The sequence below is a fragment of the Perissodus microlepis genome, chromosome 3, assembly GCF_051167445.1.
Source record: "Perissodus microlepis isolate ML-2025 ecotype Zambia chromosome 3, ASM5116744v1, whole genome shotgun sequence".
NCBI classification, from domain to species: domain Eukaryota; kingdom Metazoa; phylum Chordata; class Actinopteri; order Cichliformes; family Cichlidae; genus Perissodus; species Perissodus microlepis.
In genome coordinates, this window is record NC_140463.1 from 45,518,302 (window position 1) to 45,545,566 (window position 27,265).

Here is a 27,265-nt window from a genome sequence, read left to right on the forward strand (position 1 = left end):
CACGCATGTAGTTGGTCGCTCTGATATTGACCTCTCTTCCCTTTAGCCTCTTCCATACCTAAACAGAATTACCTTGCCTGGATTCCAGTTATTACATCTATCAGTCAGAGAGGCGGCTTTATTTCAAAAGCTGACATCACATGTATTGCCTCACTGACATCACAACTCACAGAGATAGACAAAGCCAGATAGCAGATGTACTATCTACTATCGATGTGTCTGTGTCACAGGCACGTGCTGTCAGCTGTAGCCATTACCTGACAGAGACTGGTTAAGAAAAATGACCTCTATACACAGGAGAGGTTTATCGTTTCGGAATGCGGTGTGTTGTAGTTTGCGTGCTCCACGAAGCACCCCAAAAAAATGTGCAGATGCTAAAAGATTTTTATATATTTATTGAGCAATTCCGCACAAAGCACATATAGCCAGACACTGGCAAAATTACATAGGATATAAAAGGTTAATTTGTTCCCATTCTTAAACCCCATTCCTATAAAACTCCTACCATTAATGATTGCGTCGATCTTAAATGTGATCAGTGTAACATCCTACATGCCACAGGCTTTTAAGGTGGCAAAAATTAAACCATTACTTAAAAAGCCAGCACTTGACCTAGCTGTTTTAGTTAATTTTAGGCCAATCGCCAGCCTTCTTTTTATTTCAGAAATTCTTGAAAGAGTAGTTGTAAAACAGCTAGCTGTAGGTACAGTTGGTACAGGTAAAGTCGGACACACTAACATTTTTTAAATCAGTGTTTAGACAAACAGTACTACACCTCTGATGGTACTTAACTTACACTGCTGAAGAATATGTCCTGTGCTACCTAACCAACAATTTGTCTTCACTGCTTTGGAATCTATGAGAAAGCATACTGAAAACCCTATTTTGGAATGAGCCAAAGTGATGTAATATACTGTTTGTAATTCATAAAACAGAGATGGATCTTGGTGAGTAATGAGCTGATGCAACCAACAAGTCTTCAGGTTCTTATAGATCAAACTTGCTTTCCAGCTGTTTGCAAACACTGGTTTTTGATATATTATCAGAAACAGTTCATGACAATCTTTTGTGCAAAACAATACATTTCTATTGAAACTGCAGTCAACATCCTTGGCATTAGGGTTTGAAGCAACAAGTGGAAATGTAATTCATAAAATGCCTAACGTTTGCACTGGTGACTCTCCACTCTGATTCTCATATTTGAAATGAATTATCATTCATTAAATATCTGTCACAAATACAGTTTGATTAACAGAACTAAAACCCTTTTGAACTGAGATGACTTTGCAGTGGGATAATCAGGTATCTCTGTCGTAAGACTCATTAAATATTGCTGAGCGAGTGCTCCGGTATTCAGTAGACCCACTATTTTACTCTAAGTACTTTGAGCCACATTGAACATTGTTTTGGTGGGTGGATCTGAGTGCTTCCTAAGTTCTTTCTACATGTGTCTCCTCTGCAGCCGGACTGTCACCTCCACCTCCACTTGCGCTGGGCAGACAACCCCTATGTGTCTGGGACTGTCCACACCAAAGACTCTGCTCCCGGTCTTATTATGGGTGCTGGTAAGTAAACCTATTTTTATTTATGTATTTTTTTATGAGCTTCCTCCACTTGTTTTCACTTTATGTAACTTGTTTCTTGAGTTTTCTAGAGGGGTTGGCTGTGTCTTTGTAGATTTAGAGAAAGTGTATGATAGGGTGCTGAGAGGAAGTTGGGATTTGCAGAGAAGTATGTGAGGGTGGTGCAGGAGATGTATGAGAACAGCAAAACAATGGCAAAATGTGTCATAGGAATTACAGAGGGGTTCAAGGTGGCTGTGGTATTAAATCCAGGATCAGCTGTGTGCCCCTTCTTGTTTTCTGTGGTGATTGAGGTCTGAGTCAGGTTGGGGTCTGGCAGGAGTCTCTGTGGACTACGATGTTTGAAGACAACATTTTGATCTATAGTGAGAGTAGGGAGCAGGTAAGAGATTTTCATTGAGAGTAACCAGGATAAACAAGATTAGAAATGAGTACCGTATTTTCCGGACTACAAAGCGCACCTGAATATTAGCCGCACAAGCTAAAATCAGGGGAAAATTCTGTTTTGTACATACATTAGCCGCACCTGACTGAAAGGCGCAGGTATTTTAATGTTTACTTACCATATGTAAGAGAATATGCACAAAGGGGATTGTCAGGAAAGAGATGGCTGCTTGGGAACACATCCCTTTGATTAATATTTTGAAAAACAAGTTACCGGTACATATTTGCACAACTTTTTACGTACAAGTACAGGTAATTACAAGTACCAAACATGTACTGTGCTTTATAAACGAGTAACAAATGTAGTGTATAACAATAACCTACAGCACACCAGAAAAATAGATTGGACTACCTTTTAGGCTCAGGTGCAGTAACACGGCTTTAACAAGAAGAAAAGTCAGTCATTCACCACCATCTTTCTCTTCTTCCTGCGCACTAAAACCACCAAAGTCCTCTTCTCCAGTGTCGGAAACGAACAGGCTCAGGATGGCTTCGTCATCCACTCTCCGCTTCTCTCCTTCGTTGTCGCTTTCAAAACCAAACAAGTGGTTCTCACCGTGATGGTTGATTCACCTTGCTTATTAACAGGTCAAACGTCAACAGCACTTCATCTATGTTTATGATCTCATCCGGTCCGATGGAATATATTTGTTTATATTTCTTAGTGTGAATTTGCTGAAGTTTGTTATTTTCTCTGCGTAGTCGGGAGGGAGTTGCTGACACACAGTCGTCCGTGCCCTGATGGACAGTCCTTTTCATTTCATAAATCTGTGACACCAGGATGGCCCACCTCTGAAATTTTCTATCTTCATTTCGTTGGCGAGTGTTTTGGCTTTTAGTCAGATCTGCACAGTTGAAACACCTCGCCCGTTTGCTCTCTGTGTGTTCACCCAGTCTTCAAGTTTAAGCCATCTGCTCTTATTTCCTCTGAAAGCTTTTTTCGTCTTTTTGGACTGAGCTAGTTTGTTACGCTGGCGTCTCCAGCGTCTCACCATTGATTCGTTTATACCAAGGGTACGTGCAGCAGCTCTATTTCCCTCGCTGAGAGCCTTGCTAATCAAGTTTGTTTTTCGCGCTACTTCGTACGGCACTACGTTGCCTGGCGGACGGACATGTGACCAGCGTACCACTCTTGTACCCTTGTACTCTTGTGTGTCTGATCACATGCCCTTCCGCCAGGCAATGTAGTGCTGTACAACAGCGGAACAACCAAAACAATCGTCTTACGATATCACAAAAATCATGATCCATAGAAAAGCCGCACCTGACTAAAAGCCGCAGGGTTCAAAGCTTGTGCAAAAAGTAGCGCCTTATAGCCCGAAACTTACGGTATATCAGAGTAGATCGGTGTATCAGAGGGACAGCTCAGGTTGACAAAGACAGAGAGCCAAGGCTGAGATGGTTTGGACATGTCCAGAGGAGGGATAGTGGATATACTGGACAAAGAATATTAAATATGGGTCTGCCAGGCAGGAGGAAGAGAAGAAAATCAAAGAGAAGATTCGCTGATGCTGTGAAGGAGGACATGCAAAGGGCTGGTGTGAATGAGGAGGATGGGTAGAGTGACATGGAAGCAGTACAGCAGCAAGCCCCTAATATACAGTGAGATGGAAAAGTCTATCCATGCCATCCATCCAATGGAATAGTCTTGAGTCTTCATTTGCCAATGTAGCGATCTATTGAAACCTGTACAAATACAATATCATGTAAATATAATGTAAAAGGCAAAACCCAGAGTTTGTACAATTTTGTCTAGCTTGAAAGTCAAGATTCGAGATGACCACCTTTATTCTTCAGCACAGCCTAAACTCTCCAAGGATGTTAGCTGCCTTTTTTTCCTTTCCCACACTGCTTCAGTAATGTTAAGTTCTGGGTTCCATGTGTGATAGTGTTCAACTGTGCGTTTTTCTATCCAGGTATATTTTTACAGCATTGGAAGTGGGTTTGGGATAATTATCGGGCTGAAAAATGATTGGCCATTAGCCATTAGCCAATTGCTTTCCAGGCACTTTTGATATTGCAAGCCAGATCAAAATCTGACAGTGTTTTCTGTATTCATAAGTTCATCAGGTTTGACAAGATCTCCAACATCACTGACTGAAATTCAGTACCAAACCATCATAGATGGCTTTATTGTTCAGTGTAACAATTATTCCAAACAAACTGCCAATGCAGTAAAAACATACCTAATTATAAAAAAACCACAATGAAATGTTACCAGTCATGTATTGGCCTCCCCAGTGCTAAGATCTCAATGTAATTGAATCAGTGTGGGGTCATCTTAGTAGAGAACAGAGAAAAAGCAGCCACTATCTCAAAAGGATCTTTGGAATGTCCTTCAAGAATCAAGGAGAACTATTCCTGAAGACAACTTAAAGGAATGAGAAAAAGAAAGCTTGCCTAAAAGAGTTCAGGCTGTGCTGAAGAATAAAGGTGAATAAAGTTTGTTACAACTGAAAAAATTTGTGTTTTTTTTCTTTTATATTGTATTTCCCAGCAATTTCCCATTTTCCTATCAAAATATAAAGAAATAAGGTGTGGCTCAAGATTTTTTGCACAGTATTTATGTAAAGAGTTTGCATGGTTAGGCAAGAAAACCCCTTTCCTCCAGAGAAAAAATACACTTAATTTACCAAGGGAAAAGCTTTGGCTGTTCCTTTCTGTCTGTGCAGTGGTGGAGTATAAAACTGCTGCCACACCGCTTCATGCCTGGGGACTTTTACACAAGGTGGAGTTTACTAAACTGCCAGCAATTTTATTTATTGGATACTTTACTATATTTGTCTTTGTGGGGGCATTGCTGACAGAAAGCAAAAAAGGCTTGAAAATGAAATTAAGTCAGTGAGTAAGCTGCCTGTGAAAAAGAGAAAACAAGCCATTAAGTCATACTTTTGATTTTCTACTAAAGCCCATTTCTGCTTAAAAAAAAAAACTCTCACAGAAACAAAGACACACAGTATAGTTTTTGAATTGAATTTTATTTATATAGAAAAGAAAGAAAGTGTACTTTATTGATCCCCGTGGGGAAATTCCTCTCTGCATTTAACCCATTCACTCAGTGAAGCAGTGGGCAGCCATTGGGCGCCCGGGGAGCAGTGTGTAAGGACGGTAACTTGCTCAGGGGTACCTCAGGGTAGCTGTTCAGGGGAATCGAACCTATCCCTGCCCACAGTTACCACAGGACACTGAGCTGCATCAAGGTGTGCCATGCTCTCCAGCTAGGACCACTCTTAGACAACCACAACAAGAACAATGGGACTATATCAGAAACTGAGTGACTCTTATATGCCCCCATCTCCAGCATTGCCTTCAATTCTTTGAGAACCATTTTGCTTTGGTGTTTTTGCAGCCTATAGGGTTGTAACTGAACTGACAGCCTTGGGAAAGTTACCAAAATATACTTTATGAGGTTAGTGCAACCTGGCCCCAGAGAAAAAACGCATCAGATATAGCTCAGTTGCAACTTAACTATATATGCACTCTGAGCTGGTGAGAGATGGTTATCACAGGGAAGCACGTTCACCTAGCTCACCAGAGACACAAGCTTCGCCTTCTTCCATGCTTTTAGGAAGTTGAAGTGGTAAATCTAAGTTGCTCTGCCTCTGTCAGTTCACACAACTTCATAATAAACATTCCCCACTTGGGAATATGTGTGACCTAAATAGGCTCTTGTCTATTTATGTAGAGCAGAATAAGTTCATTTGAAATGACTTGGTCCCCTGTAATAAAGCTCTTACCTTGTGTGATACGAACAGTGTGTACCCTGCTCTGATTCTGATGCAGAAGATGACCTGAAACAGTGAGTGGCCATGCCACATCCCTCATAGCAACATAGTGGAGTAGCATAATCCACCAAAAATAGCACAAAATAATATAAATGTGCACTCTGGTGAAATGGCACCATGAAGTTCATAATAATACACTTGACTGGGACTTCCATGAGGGTTAGGAGGTGGTGAGGTGATTTTGGCATAGCCACTGGATTAACCAGCTGGCATTCAGGACAGGATAGGCAACACTAGCACACATCCCTCCAAATGCCCGGCCAGTAAAATCAGGCCTATTCTTTTCATAGTTTACAGGCCAGGTATGGGTTTGTAATGGGCTGCCTGAAAAGCCATTTCCCAGCAGCTCTTCAACACCAGCAACTGGTGTTCTCTTCACCAATACAAGTGTCCCTCTCTACAGTATCACATGACCTCACATCAGCATTCAGAGCACACCGTCAGATATTGCCCCACTAACTTATTATTCTGTCCAATCTGTACTTAGAATCAGTGGATGCATACTGTAAGGCATAGTTGTAGTCATTGTTTTGCACTTATATTTAATTTAAGTGGTACTATGGGATACATTTGCACATTCCCATTCACACACTTAATACTCACCAACCATGCTTCAACCAAATTCCCGAGGCAAACCCGATTCTGGTTGATTTTGGACTGTGTATGGCCCTATAACCATAGCCTATGGTATACCACCTCGGGTCCTTACTGGAATCGTGTATGACCCTCATAGGTTGGGGGAAGATGACAGAGGCCTGGAGAAGGAAACATCCTGGCCCCTTAAGTACCTGCCTTAACCTGGCTCCTAAATAAGTGGACTCTTATTTAGGAGGTACCAGGGCTGGACACTTCTCCAGCACTCTTCCACTGATATCTCAAAAAAATAACCAAAAACTAACCTTTAACCTTCCAAATTAGTCCAGAAACCAGTGGGTGACATCTTCATTGGCTAAATTAATTTTTCACAAAACATACATCATACGTCTGTATAACCTGTTGGGGTCTTGACTGGTTGTCTGGAAACTTTATAGCAACAACATTACCAAAAAAGTTATTAAAATTAGTGATGTGTTATTGAAGTACACACATTGTAACTACATTTTAATTTAAAAAAGAAGTACGCTTTAAATCCTATTTGGGTTTAAAGCGTAACTTTACTAAATCAGAAAATCTATTCCAATATTCAAATATACCCCTCCAGCTTTGATCAGAGAAAGAGATAAATCCTTTTTTATATCTTAGCTAATTTTGGCAGATTCAGAATTCAAACATATTCTCTCCTTTTGGCCAAATGTAAAAATAAATAAATAAATAAAACACACAGCAATAAAAAGTTCTCAAGGAGGAGTGCTCAACCTTTGTGACTTTGTCTCTTCAGTTATTCCCTTTCTAGCATCCCTAACACAGTTTGAATCCGTTATTGTTGCCTGCCCCACATGAAGGCTCACTTCATGCCTGATAAAATTCTCCATTCCTCATTGTGCCTTCAGGTAACCTGGGCTCCAAGCTAGTAGAGTATAAGGAAGAAATGTATATCTCTTCAGACTGCGGAAAGACGTGGAGACAGGTACACATCCTCTCTTTTAATTCTTCCTTTATACTGCTTCACTCTTCCCATTCTGACCTCACCATTTCAGCTTTCCACTGAGGAGAATCTGAGAGGATAAAAAAGTATATTATATCTATCATTTCAAATTGTTTATTAGCCTGTGACTGTCATGCCTTTTGTTATTTCTAAACATGTTGCTTTTGAAAGGTGTTTGAGGAGGAGCATCATATCCTGTATCTGGACCACGGTGGTGTCATCGTTGCCATCAAAGATACCTCGATTCCCCTCAAGATACTCAAGTAAGATTACAGACAAAGACAGTAATGCTTACTGCTTGCTGCTGCTGTAAGACATTGTTTAATGGAGTGTGATTTTTTTCATGATTGGCTTCTTATTAAAGCCTTTTAGTGTCACCAAAATCAGTTATAATCAATATAATGAAAGTTAATGGAATGATTTATTCTGAAATTCACTGGTAGCAGTGATCATCCGTTAGAAGCCTGTGACAGTCAATCAATAAGTATGCTTTTAATTGTAGCCCTAGTTTTATATGCATGACTGACAAAATGGAAAAAAACTAAGTAATCAAGGAGATGTTAAATCAACGGGAGGCAAAAGTAAAAATGAGTAACAGTAAAGAAACACTCACTCCAATGTAGAGTCAGTCAGTGGATGTTCAAAATGCCATGCGATCATTGTTATACAGACTTTGAATTGAGATGTTTATACTGTTTTTGCAAATGTAACATCCCCTGCAAAGTATTATGTTTTGGGTGCATTTCTTATATAAATGTTGCTTAGTATAATTGCATACTTGTAGATTTTGAAAAAGTTTCGATTTCTGGTACGGTACCTTGAATTTTTTAAAACGATTCTCTCTCCTTCCCCTTAGTCCACAAATACAGTTTCTACCTCAGCAAGATAATATCTCACTGACCTTAATAAATAAGGATCAAATAATGAGGGCGAATAGATAAGAAAGTGCTCAGGAAAAAAAAGAAAAAAGAAAAGCATTTATCACAAATTTAAATCAAATGACTTTTCGGATAGGAACAGAGTCCTTGACATTCTTCCCTCACTTTGGCTTGGGTAAAAAGGGAACTTCTTAAGAAATAGAAGTGTGAATGTTCATTATTACCACTTCATTATGTAAAATCACCATAATGTAATCTGATATTTCTTACTTCCAAGACTCACTCCTATTGTATAGTTTGTTCTGGAGTCAGAAATGAATTCCATGACCCCCCAAAATTCTCACTTTCACGTCTATGTTATAGTACTAAGAGTGAGAGCCACACACTAAACATTATTGTTCAATTTTCCAATTTTAAGTTTTATTCGTATAGTGCCAAATCACAAACACAGTCACCTCAAGGGTGCCTTATATTGTAACATAAAGACCCTACAATAATAATAATAATAATGATAATAATAATAACAATAATAATAATTATTATTATTATTATCATTATTATTAAATAATTGTATTATTAAATACAATTTTGTTCTTTAAGTTGCCGATCACATTTACAGACTTTTAGAAAAAAGGATAATTTGTCAGTCCTGCAAGTCCTTATGTAGCCTTTTTAAAGCTATAATTCTATATCCAAGCTTGATTTTTATGCTTAATTTAGCTGGCATGGCAGGGTAATGTGCATCTGCCAGACAAATGCCAAAGCCAAATCAAAGTTTACTCTTTGCAAACTAGTTTATTATAATCAATCATACCTTCAATGGAAAAATAATGCATGCCACTTAACCATATTAACTAGCAATGTTATAATAAAGGTCTAAAGATTATTCCTTTCTTTTTTGTAGTTGAGACTTGTTTCCATGAAAGTTTGGTTTTATTCCTATATTATTTTAGGTGATCCCTCCCAAAGCATCAGTTACTGCCAACCTGCTGACATTCTGATACGAATGTCTTTAAAGAGGTGCCAGATATACCCTTTACATATGCGCCTTGAATGCTGAAATATCGTGCACATGAATAATAGATGAAGCAGCACTGGCATTAGTGGATTAGTGCAGTACATCTTATTTTGTATCCTTTTTGTAGCTGTGTATTTAAACTTTTCTTCCTTTGGTTTTCATTCATGTTTTGTTGATAGTCTAAGTAACACTACACCGGGTTAGGTTTGGGCTCTGAAAAATACTTTGTTATGTGGTTGAAGTAAAAATATTGCCCCTGCAAATGATTAAACCTACAAGTTAGAAAATTAAAGTTGGCTACTGTATTTAAAAGTGACAGCAAGGGGTTCTTTTCAGGTGTAAACATCTGGAGAGTTTGGAGTGACAGGCCCACGTTCCTATAGCCTAAACCCAGATATCAAAGGGGTGATTGTGCATTATTCAGAAAGGCAAACAGCTTTGACAGCATTCCGCTTTTCAATGCCCTGGAAATGTGGAGAATCTGAATATTTTGCTGACTTGGTGTAATGCATGTAATGCATATTAGGTGTTCATGAGGTATGGAGAACAGAGACCTAGAGACAACTGAAAACACTTGCCTTTTCAGCATGCTAGCTGCATATATAAGAACGCCTATATCAATGTTTGAGTAGTGGTCAGAAGAAAGTAAAAAGGTATACTGAGGATAAACCAAGCCAATTCCGCTATACCTGGTGCACGTGAGAAAATTATCAATATGTTTTTTGTTACATTTTTGTTTGGTGGTGTGGTTTTTCTAATGTGAAATATGTGCTGTGGGTCCAAAAAGTTGGAAAATACTGCCCTTTATAAACAAAATTACTGATTGCATTATGAAGAATTATCAACGACAACATTTTTATACCACACACAAAACACATTTTTAGCCGTTATACATTAGTATGCAGCCTTTCTCTATATCCACAGTACTTTGCTGTGCTATAAATTGCATATCCAGTGCACCCTGAAAAATGATCCTAAAACCTGGGACACTGCAGTTCATGGTCAGCCTTTGAATGGTGTCTTTTCTGCTTTGTATGTCATCTGGCATACTTCTGAACAGTGATGTATTGGAAAGTGTAAGTTGTATTTATAAGCGTCACTATTAAGATTTATTATTAACCTTTTTTACCTAGAAGTGAAACTCTTGAGGATAAGTATTTCTTCTGTGTACATGTGAGAGACAACATTATGATTTTGTCCAGTCCCATTGGGTTTTTTTTTAATCTTAGAAAGTTTTCTTTTGAACCTTGGTATTAGACTTCATAGTTTAATGTGAACTTCTCCTATTAACTGCTTTAGAAGGTAGTCATTAGTGGTAAAAACTGGAATATATTTTATTTTACTTCACATTAGGGAAGTAATGTGATTGTTTTTTTCTTTTAGGGGTAATGTATTCCTTTTATATTAAAGAGCTTTCAGTAAGTCTGTGGCCTGGTTTAACCTATCACACACAGCAAGCAAAGATGACAAAAAAGTGTATAATGGCAAGAAAAGGAAAAACATATTAGTAAACAAGTATAGGTGGAGGACTGGGTAGGTTGTCAGTGCTTGTATATTAAGAACTGTTCTTGACCTGAAATGCTTCTTCACAAAGTTCTCCAAATGTATACACTCCATACTATCTTTCCAAATCCTGAAAATATGACTTGTTCCCAGATAATGTAGTGCCGTTGACTCTTCAAAATGATTACACCATGTTCCCAAGCGGGGGTAAGATAGCTACAACTGTGTGCATCAAAGCCATGCCATTTCACAGACACTTGAAGAGTGCATCTCGACTTTTATAAGTGACTGTACACACACACACACACTCCCTCAAATCATTTCCGATAATTCCCCAGCTCCTCATACAGTCACTCAAACTTGAAGGAGTTTTTTTTTTTTTTTACACTCTGTAGCTCTCACAAGGCATTCATATCAGCTAATTATGAAAAGGCAGCAGGCTGAGACATGAGATACCTCCCTAGCACACTGCCTGTATAGGAATGTTATGTACATTTAAGATTTATGACTGCTCTCGATTTTGATTTCTTTATAGCACTCAAGGAATGGCATAAAGGTTGGAGTGTGACATAAGAAGTAATTATAAGTTTGCCTAGCTAATCTCTCTGATTACAGCATTATCTCTACAACCAATGCTAATCACAACAACAGTCGCCTCAAGGTGCTTTATATTGTAAGGTGGACCCTACAATAATACATACAGAGAAAAACCCAAATATCATATCACCTCCTATGAGCAAGCACTTTGGCAACAGTAGAAAGGAAAATTCCCTTTTAACAGGAGGAAACCTCTGGTTACTAAAAGATGGAAACGAGATATAATTAGTTTGGTGAATGAGGGAGCAGAATTTTCACTTATTCGGGTAACTTCAGGGTTAACCCTGGATTTTCTGTACAATAAAAGAGGTTTTCTTCTTACTGGGGTAAGGTGGTGTGGTAACTTACACTGAGAGCCTTAGAGAGCAATAGATATGGATGGTTGAGTGATTCCTAGAAGATCTTTCGGACCTCTGCCAGGAGAGTAGGAGGGTCTTTCTCCTTTCTACCCATTGTTTTTAATCAGCTTTGCTTCTTTGTCTCTGTGAGGTTAAACCAGGCCACACAGATATAACGAAAGCTCTTTATTATAAAACGAATAACTCTAAAAGAAAAAAAAGGCATTATTGCTCAACGAGTCCATCATCAGTTGCCATCTGGTCAAAGTTTCCATGGTCTTTAGGGATCGTATTTATACGTATAGAAAGCTGACAAAAAGCAGTTCATGCTATTTGCATATATCATATTTAGTTACTATGATAAGTACTGATCATGCAGGATGATGGCACTAAAACTGTCTAGTCACTGCGTTATGCCTCATTTTATGTAACTATGTATTTTGTTAGATAACAATGTCTTTTTTCTTTCCTCGGTCAAATGAACCAAAGTCTAAAAGAGCCTTTAGCGCCTCATTTACTATTCACTCATCCATATCACTCATACCATTATTACTGATAAATGACAAAATCATTCTGGTGAAAGACTTTTAGGGTCTCAGCATGCCTCGAATTACCTGTGATCTGCTGTCTGATCACTTCGAAGGGCAAATGTTTTTATAGTTAATCCAAATGACCAAACTCAGAGGCAAGGAATTTGGACGAACCGTCCCCTTGGCAGTTTTATTCTGCTTTCTTGTTCTAATGCCAAGAACTCTCTTGGTGGTGCCCATTAGTGTCTTTGTCCTGTAGATAATAAAACTTGGACTGTCAGAAGTCTTTCATGATGTTGCGCTTGGTTGTACACGTCAGATGTTACAAGAAGTAGTGAGTAGAAATGAAGGAACAGAGTCTGAGTGAAATTCATAGCCTGCTTACATTCACACCTCAGTACTCCTTGATTCATCAATTTTAAGGAATTAAAGTTGAAAGGCCCAAGACGTAACTGAATCTGCCTTTGGAAAGTGGCTTCAAACACTGTTAGATTAGAGAACCCTTTGTTTGACGCATAAAAAGGCCTAGCAAGGCCTAGCTTTGATGGCTTTGTATATCCATTCTGTTTTTCTTTCACAGTGCCTGTTTACCCAGTGATTATCTTATTGCACTCCTTGTTAGGACATCGTTAAAACACAGCCCGCAGAGCGAGCCACACACTGCTCGATTCAACATTGATCCCTCTCCATCACACAGTCACACTTATTCAGTACTGCTGCCACTGTTGACGGCAGGAGTTGTCGGCACAGTAAATAAAGCTGGGCAGATGGCTCTTCTTGCTTGCTTCACAAAACTCATTTTAGACAGGACTAAAGAAAACTTGAATAACAGACATTTGAGTTTCACAAAAAGGATCTCATTATGACTAAAAGCATAAAAAGCACTTAATTAGCAATGAATGCTGTATTTTGTCAATTTTCTATGTATAGACAACTTCAGTGATCCAACTTTGTTATGTATGTGCATTTTCGCACTACATAGTTTTACTTATAAAAAACAAAGTACACAGTTCTTATACACATTTTTACCAATGAATTTCCATGACTTTCGAATGATGTTTCATTTAACCTACTAAAAATATCTGTTGTAAACGTATATTTCATTCTGTTAAAAATTGAGTTTTCTGTCCCACTGTCACAAGAGTTTGCTTATGAGGGGCTATCTATTATTGTAGGGTTTTTACAACATGGCATGCCTTGAGGCAACTATTGTTGTCTATAACCCTATATAGATAAAATCGAATTGAAGTGAACATGAAGGAAATCAAAAGGTACACCCTCATCTCATATTAACCAGTTTTAAATTGAACAGTTTTCTACTGCATAAGCTTTTGGGTTTGTTTTTTTTTTTTAATCTAAAGTTCAAACTCCTCACTCATTGTGTGATTCAGTATCTTGTCTGGCAGCCTTGGATTAAAGAACCAACCTTCTGACTAGCAGATGATCTGCTCTGCCTCCTAAGCTACAGCCACCTTATTATCTCACTAAGATAATTCTGGTGAAAGACCATAGCTATGGAAAGCACCTAGCTGTTCCCATGTTTAGAATATCAAACATTTTGCAATCCACTTTTTGTATGCCTTGTGTTTCTTAAGCCATTCCAAAATTCTTGTCCAAGAGATTTCAGACATTATAAAATAAGCATTTTGTTGGTAAGAATGTGTGCAGTATCCAGTTATCCCACATAGAAAACATGTCAAGACTCTGCAAACAAAGTATTGTTTAACTAATGTGAATGTTAGGTAGTCGATCATAACCATATTTCCATGGCTTTGCCAAAATTTTATGGGATTACTTTCAAAAATGAATTACACATATCTTAGTTGTTTTATCTCAAAAGACAATAATACTTTAATTCAGAAATGTTTTAACAGAGCTACATTTCAAATATAAAACAGTACATGTGCTCTGTATTGATTCTAACGGTAAATAAAATTTAGTATCTGATAAATAATTTTATCCATATTGCAGTTGGTTTAAAGAACTAATAATTTCAGTGAGTCTTCCAGGCCCGTAAACAATGGCAAACAATAGCTACAAGCTAGCTATGAGATAAAAAAGTTACCTTAACGTCTGATAGCTTTCTGAACCAAACAGAGGGACAATGTGAGAAACTGTACTGAAAATAAACTGAAATTACACCATGAAGTGGATACACCAGTTTTCTAGGATGCACTAGGTATTCAGCATTTAGCTAGTTGTGCTAATCACGCAGGTTTTAGACAGACGTATAAAGGGCAACACAATCTAAATTCATTAAGTACCAAATGATAAGTCTAATGTTGATTTCTAGTCTTTTGATTGTTATTTAAGATTTCATTTGCTGACATCAGGGCAAGGCTCTTTTGTTATATCTGAAGACAGTTTCATGAGTCTCTGCTTCTGTCTTGGTGATTCTGAACACTTCATCCTTTCCCACAGGTTCAGTATTGATGAAGGACGGACGTGGAACATTCACAACTTTACAAGCACCTCTGTTTTCATCGATGGACTTCTGAGTGAGCCAGGAGATGAGACCCTGGTCATGACGTGAGTGAAAATTTCAATTTCAGTGCTTCTGCCAGAATGATAAAACACACTGTTCAGTTAAATTAACTGAAAAGGGTCTGAAATTTTAGGTGCCTTTTAAAAAAATACAAATTCAAACTTTCCTTTATGTAGCTCATATTTCTCTCATATTCCATATCTATTCAGCATTGTGGAGAAGAATTTAAATACCTTACATCTCCTACAATTTACCTTTTATTGTATCCTTAACTCTTCCTGTACTCGTATACGTTTTTAATAAGTTGTCTGAAAGGTCTACCGGGTAATAGAGTACATTTAAAGGAGCTCATTTTTCTTTTCCAATAAAGCAGTCCCCCTTTTTGGAGAGGGACACCTAGTTTCTCTTCAGTTTCACATTAAAGCAGAGAATGATGGGAGCAGAGGACCCCTACATACTCACCTGCTGACATATTACTCCTATAGTCTGCTAAGTATGTGTTTCTCTTCTGAGCAGGCTTAGATTAGTACAGGCAGCTTAGTTAGCGTCTACGGTGCTGTGCATAAGTCTTGAGCCATAAGCCCTCATTTCTTTATATATGGCTTGAAAGACAGTATTGTATGAACAAGGGTCGGATTCAGATTCGGATTTGCCACTCTCAGCCAAACGGCCTATGGCCGCCTGCTCATCCCAGTGAGCTAAACCAATGCCTGACAACCTTTACACTTTAACACAGCCTAATCACCTTCCTCTGTCTCACCATATCCCCTGCATCCTCATCTTTTACACTAACCCTCTGCTTGTCCTCCTTCACACTAGGTCCATGGACCTCCTCTGTGATCGCTCTTATTTTCTTCTGCCTGGCAGCTTGATATACAGCATTATTTGTCCAAACTCTTTACTATCTCATTATTTGCCTCTCTAACATTGTCTTCTCTGATATACTAATTTCTAATACTGTCCATTTGGTCTCTCCCAACAAAAATCTGAGCATCAGCCTCATATTAGTTGAAACTGTCCATCTTCACTACCTCTGCTCCTTGTATTGTCACTCTTTCTCATTCACATTGCTTCTTCTGACTTTCACTCCTCTTCTCTCCAACGTATCCCTCCACCTTTCCAGGCTCTCCCACCTACTCCTCCCTACACAATCACAGTGTTAACTGTGAACATCTTTATCCACAAAGACTCCTGTCTGATTGCATCTGTCAGCTTGTCTATCACTGTTGTAAACAAGAAGGGGGTCAGAGCCAGTACCTGTTTGTAATTCCACCTGTCTCACTGTCCTCATTCATGTCCTGGCCTCACGTACTTTTCTGCCAATCCTGACTTCCTAATGCTGTAGCATAGTTCTTGGCAACCTATCATATTGTTTCTCGAAATCCTCAAAAACATTTTGCAAAACCTTCTGACCTTTTCTGTACTTCCTGATCAGCACTTTCAAAGAAAATATTACATCTACCAACAACAGATTCATAGCTTATCGGTATCATCTTCATCAGTCTGTAATTACTATAACTCTTTTGTTCTTGAAAACTGGTACCACTACAGTTCTCGATTTCTTTGGCTTCTCACTCTATGAGTACTGAATATCAACTGCAGGTAGCTTTAGGTGCAGATGTCAGGCGTTCATATCTTTTTAGGCGTAAAGTCTGTCTTCTCTTGCTTGCTCTCTCTCTCTCTCTCTCTCTCTCTCTCTCTCTCTCTCACTCGCTCTCTCCAAATCTCTCCATCTCTAAGTTAGCAGGAGTGACACTTGTCACATCATCTTAGACTCCAGACCTTGGCACACAGATAAGACTCACTCCTAGCAGTAATCTGCTGAGAAGGGCAAAGAGATTGTCACACACACGCACAGATACACGGGCAGGCACACACACATGAGGAGGAGAGATCGAACATTCAAGCTCACTCACCATTATCAGAGATGTCAGGCACACAGCCTCTGGGCTGAGACACACTCAGACGCACACACACACATATGTGCCATCCAACTGACTCCAGCGAGATAGGGTCGGCGGCCAAGGAAGGGTGTTGAGGGCAGCTCATGTCTGATAGATTAGCCAGGGTGTATTTCCTTGCCACGGAGTTTCGATTTTTGATGGCGGAGGCTGCCATCCCGTAATGAAGTCTTTGAACAGTGACTTAGCACCAAGGACAGGTGGGGAGTAGAGCTTGTCCACCACTCATACTAATAACACCCAGTCAAATATCAGGACAGCACAGGGGGGGGGTTTCTACTGCACATACTGCTTTGTGAGATCATGAAATCACCTCATTCTGCTGCTTCTAAACCACTTGTAAGAAACATAATAGAAAACCACATCACTGGTTTGTATCTAATCACATTCTGCAACAAAACTCTCCTGAAAACAATGTACAAACATGTGTTTTCTCCTACTTAGCTCTGTTTGTTTAACAAAGGGACCTGTTAATGAGTTTTGATTTGTGTTCACTGAGCTGATTGGACTGTTGTTTGTCCACTAACAGAAGTGTTAATGCTCTGGAGCGCCCATTCAAAAGTAGACAAAGAAATAACTAAATTAACGCCACAGCTGGTGGGAATTAATGCACAAATAAAGCAATAAACATTTTTTTTATAAAGTACACTGAAAGGTTTGCAGTGACCCAGCAAAATGTTGTTTACAAAATCTAGATAAGACTCATGGATGGAAATGTTAAACATGCGTTCATCCACATTACTAAGGCAGGATCTTCTCCTTGTCTTCCATAGGTGGTTTTCGGAATTTTGAAATTGGCATATTGTGATCATAGACTGTATACAAAGATGGATGGTACTTAGCTACTTATTAGATTAAAGACTCAAGATAAGTATTTTTGGGCAGCTGCCATGTCGTTATTTTGGAGTCAGAGGTTACCATATTTGATCAGGAGGGTGATCTCGTAAGCTATCAGCTAATATTAGCACAGATCCTGCTAATTGTTACTAAATAAGACTTCAAATTTTACCTTAGCAAAACTGAAATCCAAACTTTTTTGACAGTCTATACCACACAGCATGGAATAATTTTAAATCAGATAATTGCTTTGAAAATCCTCCAAATTTAAGAAGCAGGATAATCCGTATTTGACCAAGTCAAACAAGTAAGAGCAAGAAGAACAACAGAGGTAAAAAGTGGAACATCAGCATATGTGAATCTGCAACCGAGACATCTGTCACTACCTTTTAACGACGCTGGTAAAGACAACATTAGTCTTGCTTGCGCGGCACTCCAATGAAGTGATTGCAAGCCAATAACATATGTCAGAGTCACTGATTTGAGTCACATCAGTATGCTTAAAAATGTTCTAACAGACACACACAGATTAAACAGCTGAGTTCAGTAATGGGAATATGGCGCATCACCTGTGATTTCCTGTAGAACACCACCATCTAGTGGAAAGGATGGGGAACTGTGACTTTGCTAAAAGGCTTTATCACTTGAGCTACATTCCCAATAGAGATACAATCCATTGGTAAAGCTGCAAGATGGTTTAGGTAAAGATTATCTCAGTGTTGCCCCTTGCATCATACAATAATAATGCCACAATAATGCTGTAAAATAAATACTTACATTTTAAAACTGCTACTCTGTTTTAGAAACATGTTGTGAATTACCAGTCTTAGAATAATTAATGAAGTTGCTGCTGTTTGTGTCAGGTGTGTAAGTGAGTGCAACTCAGTGACTCTGAGGAAACACAGAGGAAAGAATCTAACAAACAGCTGGAAGCAAGAACGTTGTTAATGTTTTATCAAACAAGCAGAACATTAAGGAAATATGCTGTCTTTACCATACAGGTGTTGATGCTAAAAAATGAAAAAAGCCTGATGTTCAGACTTTCCTTTGTGCTGACAAAAAAAGGCTTTTTTCATTATACTGCGTGTGTGTGTGTGTGTGTTTTCTTGCAGTGTGTTTGGCCACATCAGCTATAGGTCAGACTGGGAGCTGGTGAAAGTGGACTTTAGGCAGTCTTTTCCCCGTCAGTGCACTGAGTCTGATTATGACTCCTGGCAGTTCACAGATCAGAAGGTAATGCACACGGACTCACACAGAGATGCAGCACATTCACATGATTTAAGCTGTGTTATAGATTCTAGCTTTTTGAAGTTTCCAATGAAATTATCTATTTCTAAGGTCATGGCTCTCGAGCTGTGTTTGGTTGTATCAGATTGTACAAACATATAAGTGGCTACCGAGTGTGCACATGGATTTTATCACCCTTAGGAGGAAAAGTGCATTATGGGCCAGGAGCGGACGTTCAGGAAGAGGAAGGACACTGCATTCTGCATAAAAGGAAAAAGCTACACATCAGCTCTGACCAACAAACCCTGCCAGTGTACTGAGAAAGATTACAACTGGTAAATATGCACTGAACTGGTTTCAGATTACATCATATTTCCTCTATTATTGTATCTGAAAGTAGAATGCATAACGTGGAAACAAAAGCCAATGTATTGTTTATAAATGCAAATAAAGGACACTGTGCACACTACAGGGTGGGCCATTTATATGGAAAACACCGTAATAACATGGGAATGGTTGGTGATATTAAAGTCCTGCTTGTGGCACATTAGTATAAGTGAGGGGGCAAACTCCTCAAGATGGGTGGTGACCATGATGGCCATTTAGAAGTCGGCCATCTTGGTTACAACTTTTGTTTTTTCAATAGGAAGAGGGCCATGTGACACATCAAACTTATTGGCAATGTCACAAGAAAAACAAGGGTGTGCTTGGTTTCGATGTAACTTTATTCTGTCATGAGTTATTTACAAGTTTCTGACCACTTATAAAATGTGTTCAATGTGCTGCATTGTGTTGGATTGTCAATGCAACCTTCTTCTCCCACTCTTCACACACTGATAGCAACACCGCAGGAGAAATGCCAGCACAGGCATCCAGTATCCGTAGTTTCAGGTGCTTCACATCTCGTATCTTCACACCATAGACAATTGCCTTCAGATGACGCCAAAGATAAAAGTCTAAGGGGGTCAGATCGGGAGACCTTCGGGCCACCACGACCAATCCACTTTCCAGGAAACTGTTCATCTAGGAATGCTCGGACCTGGCACCCATAATGTGGTGGTGCACCATCTTGCTGGAAAACCTCAGGGAACGTGCCAGCTTCAGTGCACAAAGAGGGAAACACATCATCATGTAGCAATTTCAAATATCCAGTGGCCTTGAGGTTTCCATTGATGAACACTATCCATTGATGATACACTATCGTTGTACCCCATATACCACACCAAACCATCACTTTTGTTGTTCCAACAGTCTTGGAGGGATCCATCCAATGTGGGTTAGTGTCAGACCAATAGCGGTGGTTTTGTTTGTTAACTTCACCATTCACATAAAAGTTTGCCTCATCTCTGAATAAAATCTTCTGCATGAACTGAGGGTCCTGCTCCAATTTTTGTTTTGCCCATTCTGCGAATTCTGTGCGCCGATCTGGGTCATCCTCGTTGAGATGCTGCAGTAGCTGGATTTTGTAAGGGTGCCATTTGTGAGAAGCTAATATCCGCCGAAGGGATGTTCAACTAATGCCACTCTCCAGTGACATGCGGCGAGTGCTACGCTGTGGGCTCTTGCTGAATGAAGCTAGGACAGCCACTGATGTTTCTTCATTAGTGACAGTTTTCTTGCGTCCACATTTTGGCAAAAATCACAAAACTTAGCAAGCAGTTTGCTAACTGTAGCATGGGAGATGGGTGGTCTCGTAGGGTGTCTTGCACTGAAATCTGCTGCAAGGACTCGGTTACTGCGTTCACCAGATATCGACACAATTTCGATCCGCTCCTCACGTGTTAACCTCTTCGACATGTCAATGACTGTGAACAAAGAGAAACTTGTTAATAACTCATGAAAGAATAAAGTTACGTGGAAACCAAGCACACCATTGTTTTTCTTGTGACATTACCAATAAGTTTGATGTGTCACATGGCCCTCTTCCTATTGAAAAAACAAAAGTTGTATCCAAGATGGCCGACTTCTAAATGGCCACCATGGTCACCACCCACCTTGAGGAGTTTGCCCCCTCACATATACTAATGTGCCACAAACAGGACTTTAATATCACCAACCATTCCCATGTTATTATGGTGTATCCATATAAATGGCCCACCCTGTACTTCATGCTGTGTTATCTTTGAGGCCTTTACTTTTTCAAGTATTTGCTCAGACCAGCATAACTTTCTTGCTTAGTGAACAGTTATTAATTTGATGCTGAAATGTCTTTGTAGTGATTATGGATTCGAGCGATCACACATGGAAACTGACCGCTGCATCGCTGACTTCTGGTATGATCCAGATTCACCACCTGAAGACTGCCACCTAGGACAGACCTACATGTCCAGCACTGGGTCTGTTCTTGTTGATTTTACGTTTTCTCCAACCCAGCTCCAGCTCTGTCTCAAGTTCACACCTACCAGCATTGTTATTCACTCTCTAATCTTGCTTTCAGTAAGAGTGCACGCCTGACTTCACACTCTGTCCTCTGCTGTGTTTCAGCTACAGGAAGATGATATCTAACTCATGTGAAGGGGAGCCAAACAAGCAGCAGAGCTCTAAAAAGCACAGCTGCCCCCTGCTCGCGCCTAAAGGATTACAAGTTGGCATAAAAGGGCAGATGCTGGCTGTGGCACCTGGGGATGACATCACATTCACTGTCCACCAGGAGCAGGTAGGACAAAAGTTGTTTTCTTTTTGCTTTTTCCTCATTTATTCAGTTTCAGTTTGTTGAACATTATCTTTCTTTAACAGGGTGACACCAGCAGCACCAAGTATCAGGTGGATCTTGGTGATGGGGTACGGGCAATTTACCAGAACCTGACTGTGACTGATGAACCCATCCAGCACCGTTATGAAAATCCAGGCATTTACAAGGTCAAAGTGAAAGCTGAGAATATGGCTGGACACGATGAGGCTACCATGTACATCCAGGTCACAGGTTGGGTTTCCTGGTGAACTTCCTTGTCTTTTAATTAGACAGCCTCTAAAATGTATTTTCTTTCTTGGAGGTGGAGTTTTTGCTGATGTCTCATCACTGAAGCTCACACTGCCTGTCACAAACATCCATACTCATTTGTCCTGAATTTGTATTAATACCTAGCAGGGAAAAAACGTGATGAAATCATCTTTTGCCAGTTGGTTCGCTCCTCTCAGATCTGTCTAGCTTTGCCAAATATGCTGGAGACCGTTCTGAATCTCACTTCATTTTTCACTTCTTATTTGTCAGTTAGAAATGTTCTAATTCTACTGACACGAACTTTAATATTTAACATGGTAGCTGAGGCCTGTAGAGTCTGACCTTTTCTTATTATTTAAATAGAATTTCATTTCTTGTAGCCCCTCTACAGGAAGTACACCTAGAAGTGGTTCCCATTGCTGGGAGAAACCATGAGGTCAATCTCACTGCTACTGTCCTTCCCAGTGAGGCCAACCTGACTGTCTTTTACTGGTGGATAGGAGACAGCATGCAGGTAAAGGAAAAACTTCAATTGTCATTCATTTATAAATTCATTTCTAACTGTAAAATTAAAATTGCGTTAGTTCAGCTAAGTAACTAAGGTATGAGGTGTTTGTGCTGAAATGTTTGGTTTTTATGTATTATGCATTATGGTCAAACATATCCACTTTAGTCACATATGTCCAAAAAACACAGTTGCTGAAGTGTTGTAGTTTGTTCAGATAAAATTTTGCAAAGATAATGAGTGCTGCTGTGTTCTTTCTAGAAAGAGGCTTTCTCCTGGGAACCCTTCCAGACACACTGTACTTGTTCAGTCTTTTTCTAAATCTTGAATTTAACATGGTAGCTGAGGCCTGTAGAGTCTGAGATGTAGTTCTTGGATTGTTTTTTTGCTTGGTTGGTTGTTTTGGTGGTTTTTGCACTTTCTCTGAGCATTGCACTGTAACCTTGGGGTGAATTTCCCAAGATCTCTACTACTAGGAAGAATGTCTTGAATTTATTCCACTTCTTCCTCCAGGCCAGAAAACTGCCAAAAAATTCTGATTTTGTGGCTGTGGTTGGGTTCCCGAATTAAATTAATGACGTGCATTTAATTGGCAGCCCCCCGTGGCTACTTATCTTTTTAATTCCCAAGGATAGTCAAATTTAAGTACACCCTTACTAGTGTAAGGGTGTACTTAAATTTGACACTCTGATTGTGCACTTTGGATAAGGTTTTGTTCAATAAACAATGACACAGCATTATAAGAAATGTTTTGTACTTTGCCTGAAGTTTTATTTATTTAATTTTAAGACCTGGTAAAGAACAGATGATTTTTATTATGTTCTGATATGTATAAACTTTTCAGTTTCTTTTTACAATGACAAAGAGAACAAAATTTGTGTAGCTGCTAAGTATTAACTAGTTACATTGTGCACTGCCTTCTTGCTATTGGTTGCTGGACCCAGAGTACAATATGGGGGGTTTCTTGTTAGGGTTCCTCGCTTGGAACAATTGCAATACCAATTTTAATTTAAGCTATGAGCAAATTTGTGGCCCAGTGACTATAGCAATGAATTAAAATAGTCTCAAAATTTATTTAGCAGGTTTCATATTGCATAGGTTTATTAAATAAACCCAAAAATGTTCTGAATATTTCTGACCTCCAGACCTCCATTTTTTTTTGTTTTTCCAGATGTTCCACATGTTTTTATCACTAATACTGTGAATTTTTCCTGCAGCCCATCCTGACTCTGCAGAACAACCTTCTGACTCGTTTCCCAGGAACAGGCAAAGTCTCAGTCACGGTACAGGCCACAAACAGCCGATCCATGGTGCAGGACACAAGAACTGTCCGAGTTTACGGTAACGTATGTTTGTATGTGCTAAGAGGTGAAGAGAAAGAGGTTATTATATCAAAGGTTCTGAGAAAGTTACATTTGTCTGTTGGCCAGAATAGAATTACAATATTCATTTTAATTCAATTCTTCAATTCAATTTTATTTATACAGCGGCAAATCACAACAACAGTCATTTCAAGGCACTATTGTCAGGGTGACCCTACAATTATTATTGTAGGGTCACCCTGCACCCTTTGTAGAAAAACCCAACCCCATATGACCCCCTACGAGCAAGCTCAGGGTGGGGCGGTTATCTGCCACGATTGGTTGGGGAGAGAGAAGGAGGACAGGATCAAAGACATGTTGTGGAAGTGAGCCAGAGATTACAGTATTTTTTTCGAGTGGTTAAACACATTTCTCGAAACTATGCCTCGTATTCTCAAAACAGTAAACACAAATCCATAACGTCTCACCCAATTTCCCAAACATCGTATTTTCAGGTCAAAATGAAGCTCTACACTCAAAACCATTCACTTGCTGAAAAACCAAATTTTGCCCACAGACATAACACACAAGGCCTCAAACACACACACTACAACATAGTCTTACACATTGGTGCAATAAATTAAAAACAATATTTCCAGAACTGGCAAGTCATGTTGCTTGTGGTTCTTCCCCTCAAAAACCTTTTCACATGATGAAGACAAAAGACACAACCAATGCTCCTCCTTTTGGTCAGGTTAAAACCTGACTAACACAATAGAGTTACCCTGAACCACAGTTTAAGAGTGCACAAATGGCAGCATAAACTATCATGCTGTGATGTAACACAATACTTCATACAATATCAGAACTCACTTGTTGGTTTTTCACTCTTTCAGACTATCATTCAAAAGAACCAATGTATGCCAGTTTCATCTGGAATTGGTTCTTTCGGAGGATGTGGTCAATATGGAGAGGCTAATGGCATTTATCCCTCGAAAATTATGATCATCCTCAATCAATCTCCTCCTCGCAGGGGGATTACATTAGTGGCATCTTCCATGTTTACAAGCTCCCTCTCTTGCTCCTCTGACAATTTAACCGGCCTCCACCATCTGTGTCCTACAAAAAAATAGAAGCACTCATTTACTGTAACTGTCAAATATCCTTTTTCAAGACAAAAATGGAAACATACTGAAACTCAAAAAACTTGAGTTCAGTAACTCAAAAGTTACTGAAGTTACTGTACAGAACAGTCTTACACCTACCTGTTTTCCTCCCTGAAGGTTCTGATGATGGAGGCAACAGTGAAGCGACTCAAATTTGGCTGTACTCGTTGCCCAGCCTCCCTCATAGTCATACCATAAACAAGGACACAGTCAACTAAAGTGGCTCGAAATTCATCCAAGACCGCTTGTCTCCTTGCCCTAGCTCTCCCCCTTCCTTGTCGCTGTTGTCCTAGACCTCCTTCTCCTCTGCCTCCTCCTCCTCCACCTCCTCTTCCCTGATGTCCTAGACCTCCTTCTCCTCCTCCTCCTCGACCTTTCAGACCCGGATGAGCTGACTTTGGCCCTCAAAGTTTCTGATTGGTGTGTGATACATTTTGACTCTTAGTGTTTCCACTAATTGAGCTCAAGCTGTGCTGACTTAAGTCAACATCATTGAATGCTAGTGCTTTCAAAATGACCACATGGCGTAAGCACTGAAAATCAAAGGGATTTGTGTGTACAGTTTTCCAGTAACAGTTCACCAAATCTGACTCATGTATTAAAGCAGGGTATTCCCCTGCACTAAATTCCCCTGTGTTTATAGTTCAGGGAAATGGGTGTGCTTTTTGAAAAATAGCATTATGGTTTTGAAATTTGAGTTCAAAAGATAGTGTTTAAGCAATCGAGAAAAACTGTAATAACAAATATGATTCAGTGCAGAGAGGTCAAGTATGTTTCAGTGCAGAGAGGTCATTCATTCTTGCTAACATAAACAATGCTGTTAGCTTAAATTTAATGCACATGTTCATTCTCTCTTTTGGATAAGGTAGTTAAGAAAAATCTGAAAAAAATTGAATTCAGATCTTTGTCCTACTGTAGGCTTTTTCTCATAGCTTTCAACCACATCTCGGCTTCTACTGTTGAGAGTGAGCTTTCAACATTCTTAAATTTTTCAGTCAGAGTTAGGATAGTAAAGTCAAAACTTAAAAGCTATTCCTGGTCTAAGAGTCACTGAGACAAACAGAGACAAATTTGCTGCCTGTTATTGTAGGGTCTGCCTTACAATATAAAGCGCCTTGAGGTGACTGTTGTTGAGATTTGGCACTGTACAAATAAAATTGAATTGACATTTTTCCATCTTTGGAAAATATTGTATGATCTCATGATTTTATTGCTGGTGTATCAGAGTTAGCAAGTTAGAATTCATTTGACAAAGAGATGTGCTTGTTTTATTTATAAGCAAGCTTTAATATTTGAAGATAGAGGGAGTTTATTTTAGTTTAACTCGGATTTTTTTACTGTCTGAACTCAAGTACATTTTAACTAGCTTTTCGCTTTGGTTTCATTATGTTGCTCAAATTATTTTGTGATTTTTGTACACAGTTTTATACATATTTGAAATGCTGCTTCTCAACAAGCTACACTACTTCTATTAGTTCATGCAAAAAAATACACATATGGATAGGCAGACTGATTTCTTTACCACATATGTTCCCACCAAGGTGTTACACATCAGTCCAAACAGCGTAATGTGTAGGTATTTGCAGTTTCTTTTTAATTTTATTTATTTGCTAAAATAATATTTTATGTTTTATTTGATCAATTTAAATCATAGCCATGATGCTTGTTGACTGCTCCTGCAGATAACTTCCAAGTCATCCCTCTGAGCTTCAGCAGAAACCTAGACAGATTCAATCCAAATATCCCAGAGTGGAGAGATGACATTGGCCAGGTGGTCACCAAAATACTGGCTAAGGTAGGTCTTTAAAGAGAATGGATGGTAGTGTCACGCAACCTAACTTCTTGTCTTTTCATAGCGCACAGTCCAGTCTAATGTCTGGTACTCCTATAAAAATACAAAACATAAAAGTATTACTGTTAGATAATGATAGTCCATGTTATAATCACATAATAATAATATAATCATAGTTAGCATGCTAACCTTTGCTGATTAACACTAAACACTGTAGGATATGAATTATACAGTTATTGGATTAGTGCAGATTTAAGACATGACTGGCATTTTCAACTTGTGGCCCCAGATTACAGGTGTACCTCAGAATTCCCTAGTTACTGTGGTCAAACCAGGTCTCCCCACCACTGCCAACCTGTATGTTCTCCCACTGGACACCAAACCAGCCAAGAGAAGCTTGTTTGTAGATAAGGTATGTAATCACTGATAATAAACATATCCAATGCCTGAACACGGGTGGTGGCATGTTTTACTCTGTGGAGACACAGACTAGCAAGTTTGTTTTTTATAAGTAACATCAGTTACATTTAATACACTTAATCTCATCTTTAGCGTATTCCAGCCATCATTCAGGTCTTCAACGACAACAACGTCAGCTTTGTGATACGAGGAGGCCTACAGGTGCTCGTGATGCTAGCTGACCCAAATGCAGGTATATTTTGGTACATGTATTTTGCACTTCAGTACATATTAAGTGAAGTTTGTAAATGTATACAGTATTTTAAATGATAATTGCATCCTATTGGTTTATTTCCAAGAACTAGGTTATATTACTAAAGACTCAACAGC

General features: G+C 39.1%; 1 protein-coding gene across 4 annotated transcripts in view; it reads left to right on the forward strand.

The window, feature by feature from the left end:
* Positions 1–27,265, forward strand: part of sorcs2 (sortilin-related VPS10 domain containing receptor 2) — a 355,461-nt gene that overhangs the window by 322,805 nt on the left and 5,391 nt on the right. For all 4 annotated transcript variants that reach the window (XM_084924623.1, XM_084924624.1, XM_084924625.1 and 1 more), the window contains 14 exons: positions 1,463–1,565; positions 7,303–7,379; positions 7,569–7,660; positions 14,683–14,790; positions 18,657–18,777; positions 18,973–19,106; positions 20,988–21,107; positions 21,256–21,427; positions 21,508–21,694; positions 22,093–22,226; positions 23,435–23,558; positions 26,367–26,479; positions 26,766–26,888; positions 27,029–27,128. In XM_084924623.1, coding sequence (XP_084780749.1) covers positions 1,463–1,565; positions 7,303–7,379; positions 7,569–7,660; positions 14,683–14,790; positions 18,657–18,777; positions 18,973–19,106; positions 20,988–21,107; positions 21,256–21,427; positions 21,508–21,694; positions 22,093–22,226; positions 23,435–23,558; positions 26,367–26,479; positions 26,766–26,888; positions 27,029–27,128 — 1,708 coding nt within the window. The remainder of the gene's footprint in view (positions 1–1,462; positions 1,566–7,302; positions 7,380–7,568; positions 7,661–14,682; positions 14,791–18,656; positions 18,778–18,972; positions 19,107–20,987; positions 21,108–21,255; positions 21,428–21,507; positions 21,695–22,092; positions 22,227–23,434; positions 23,559–26,366; positions 26,480–26,765; positions 26,889–27,028; positions 27,129–27,265) is intronic.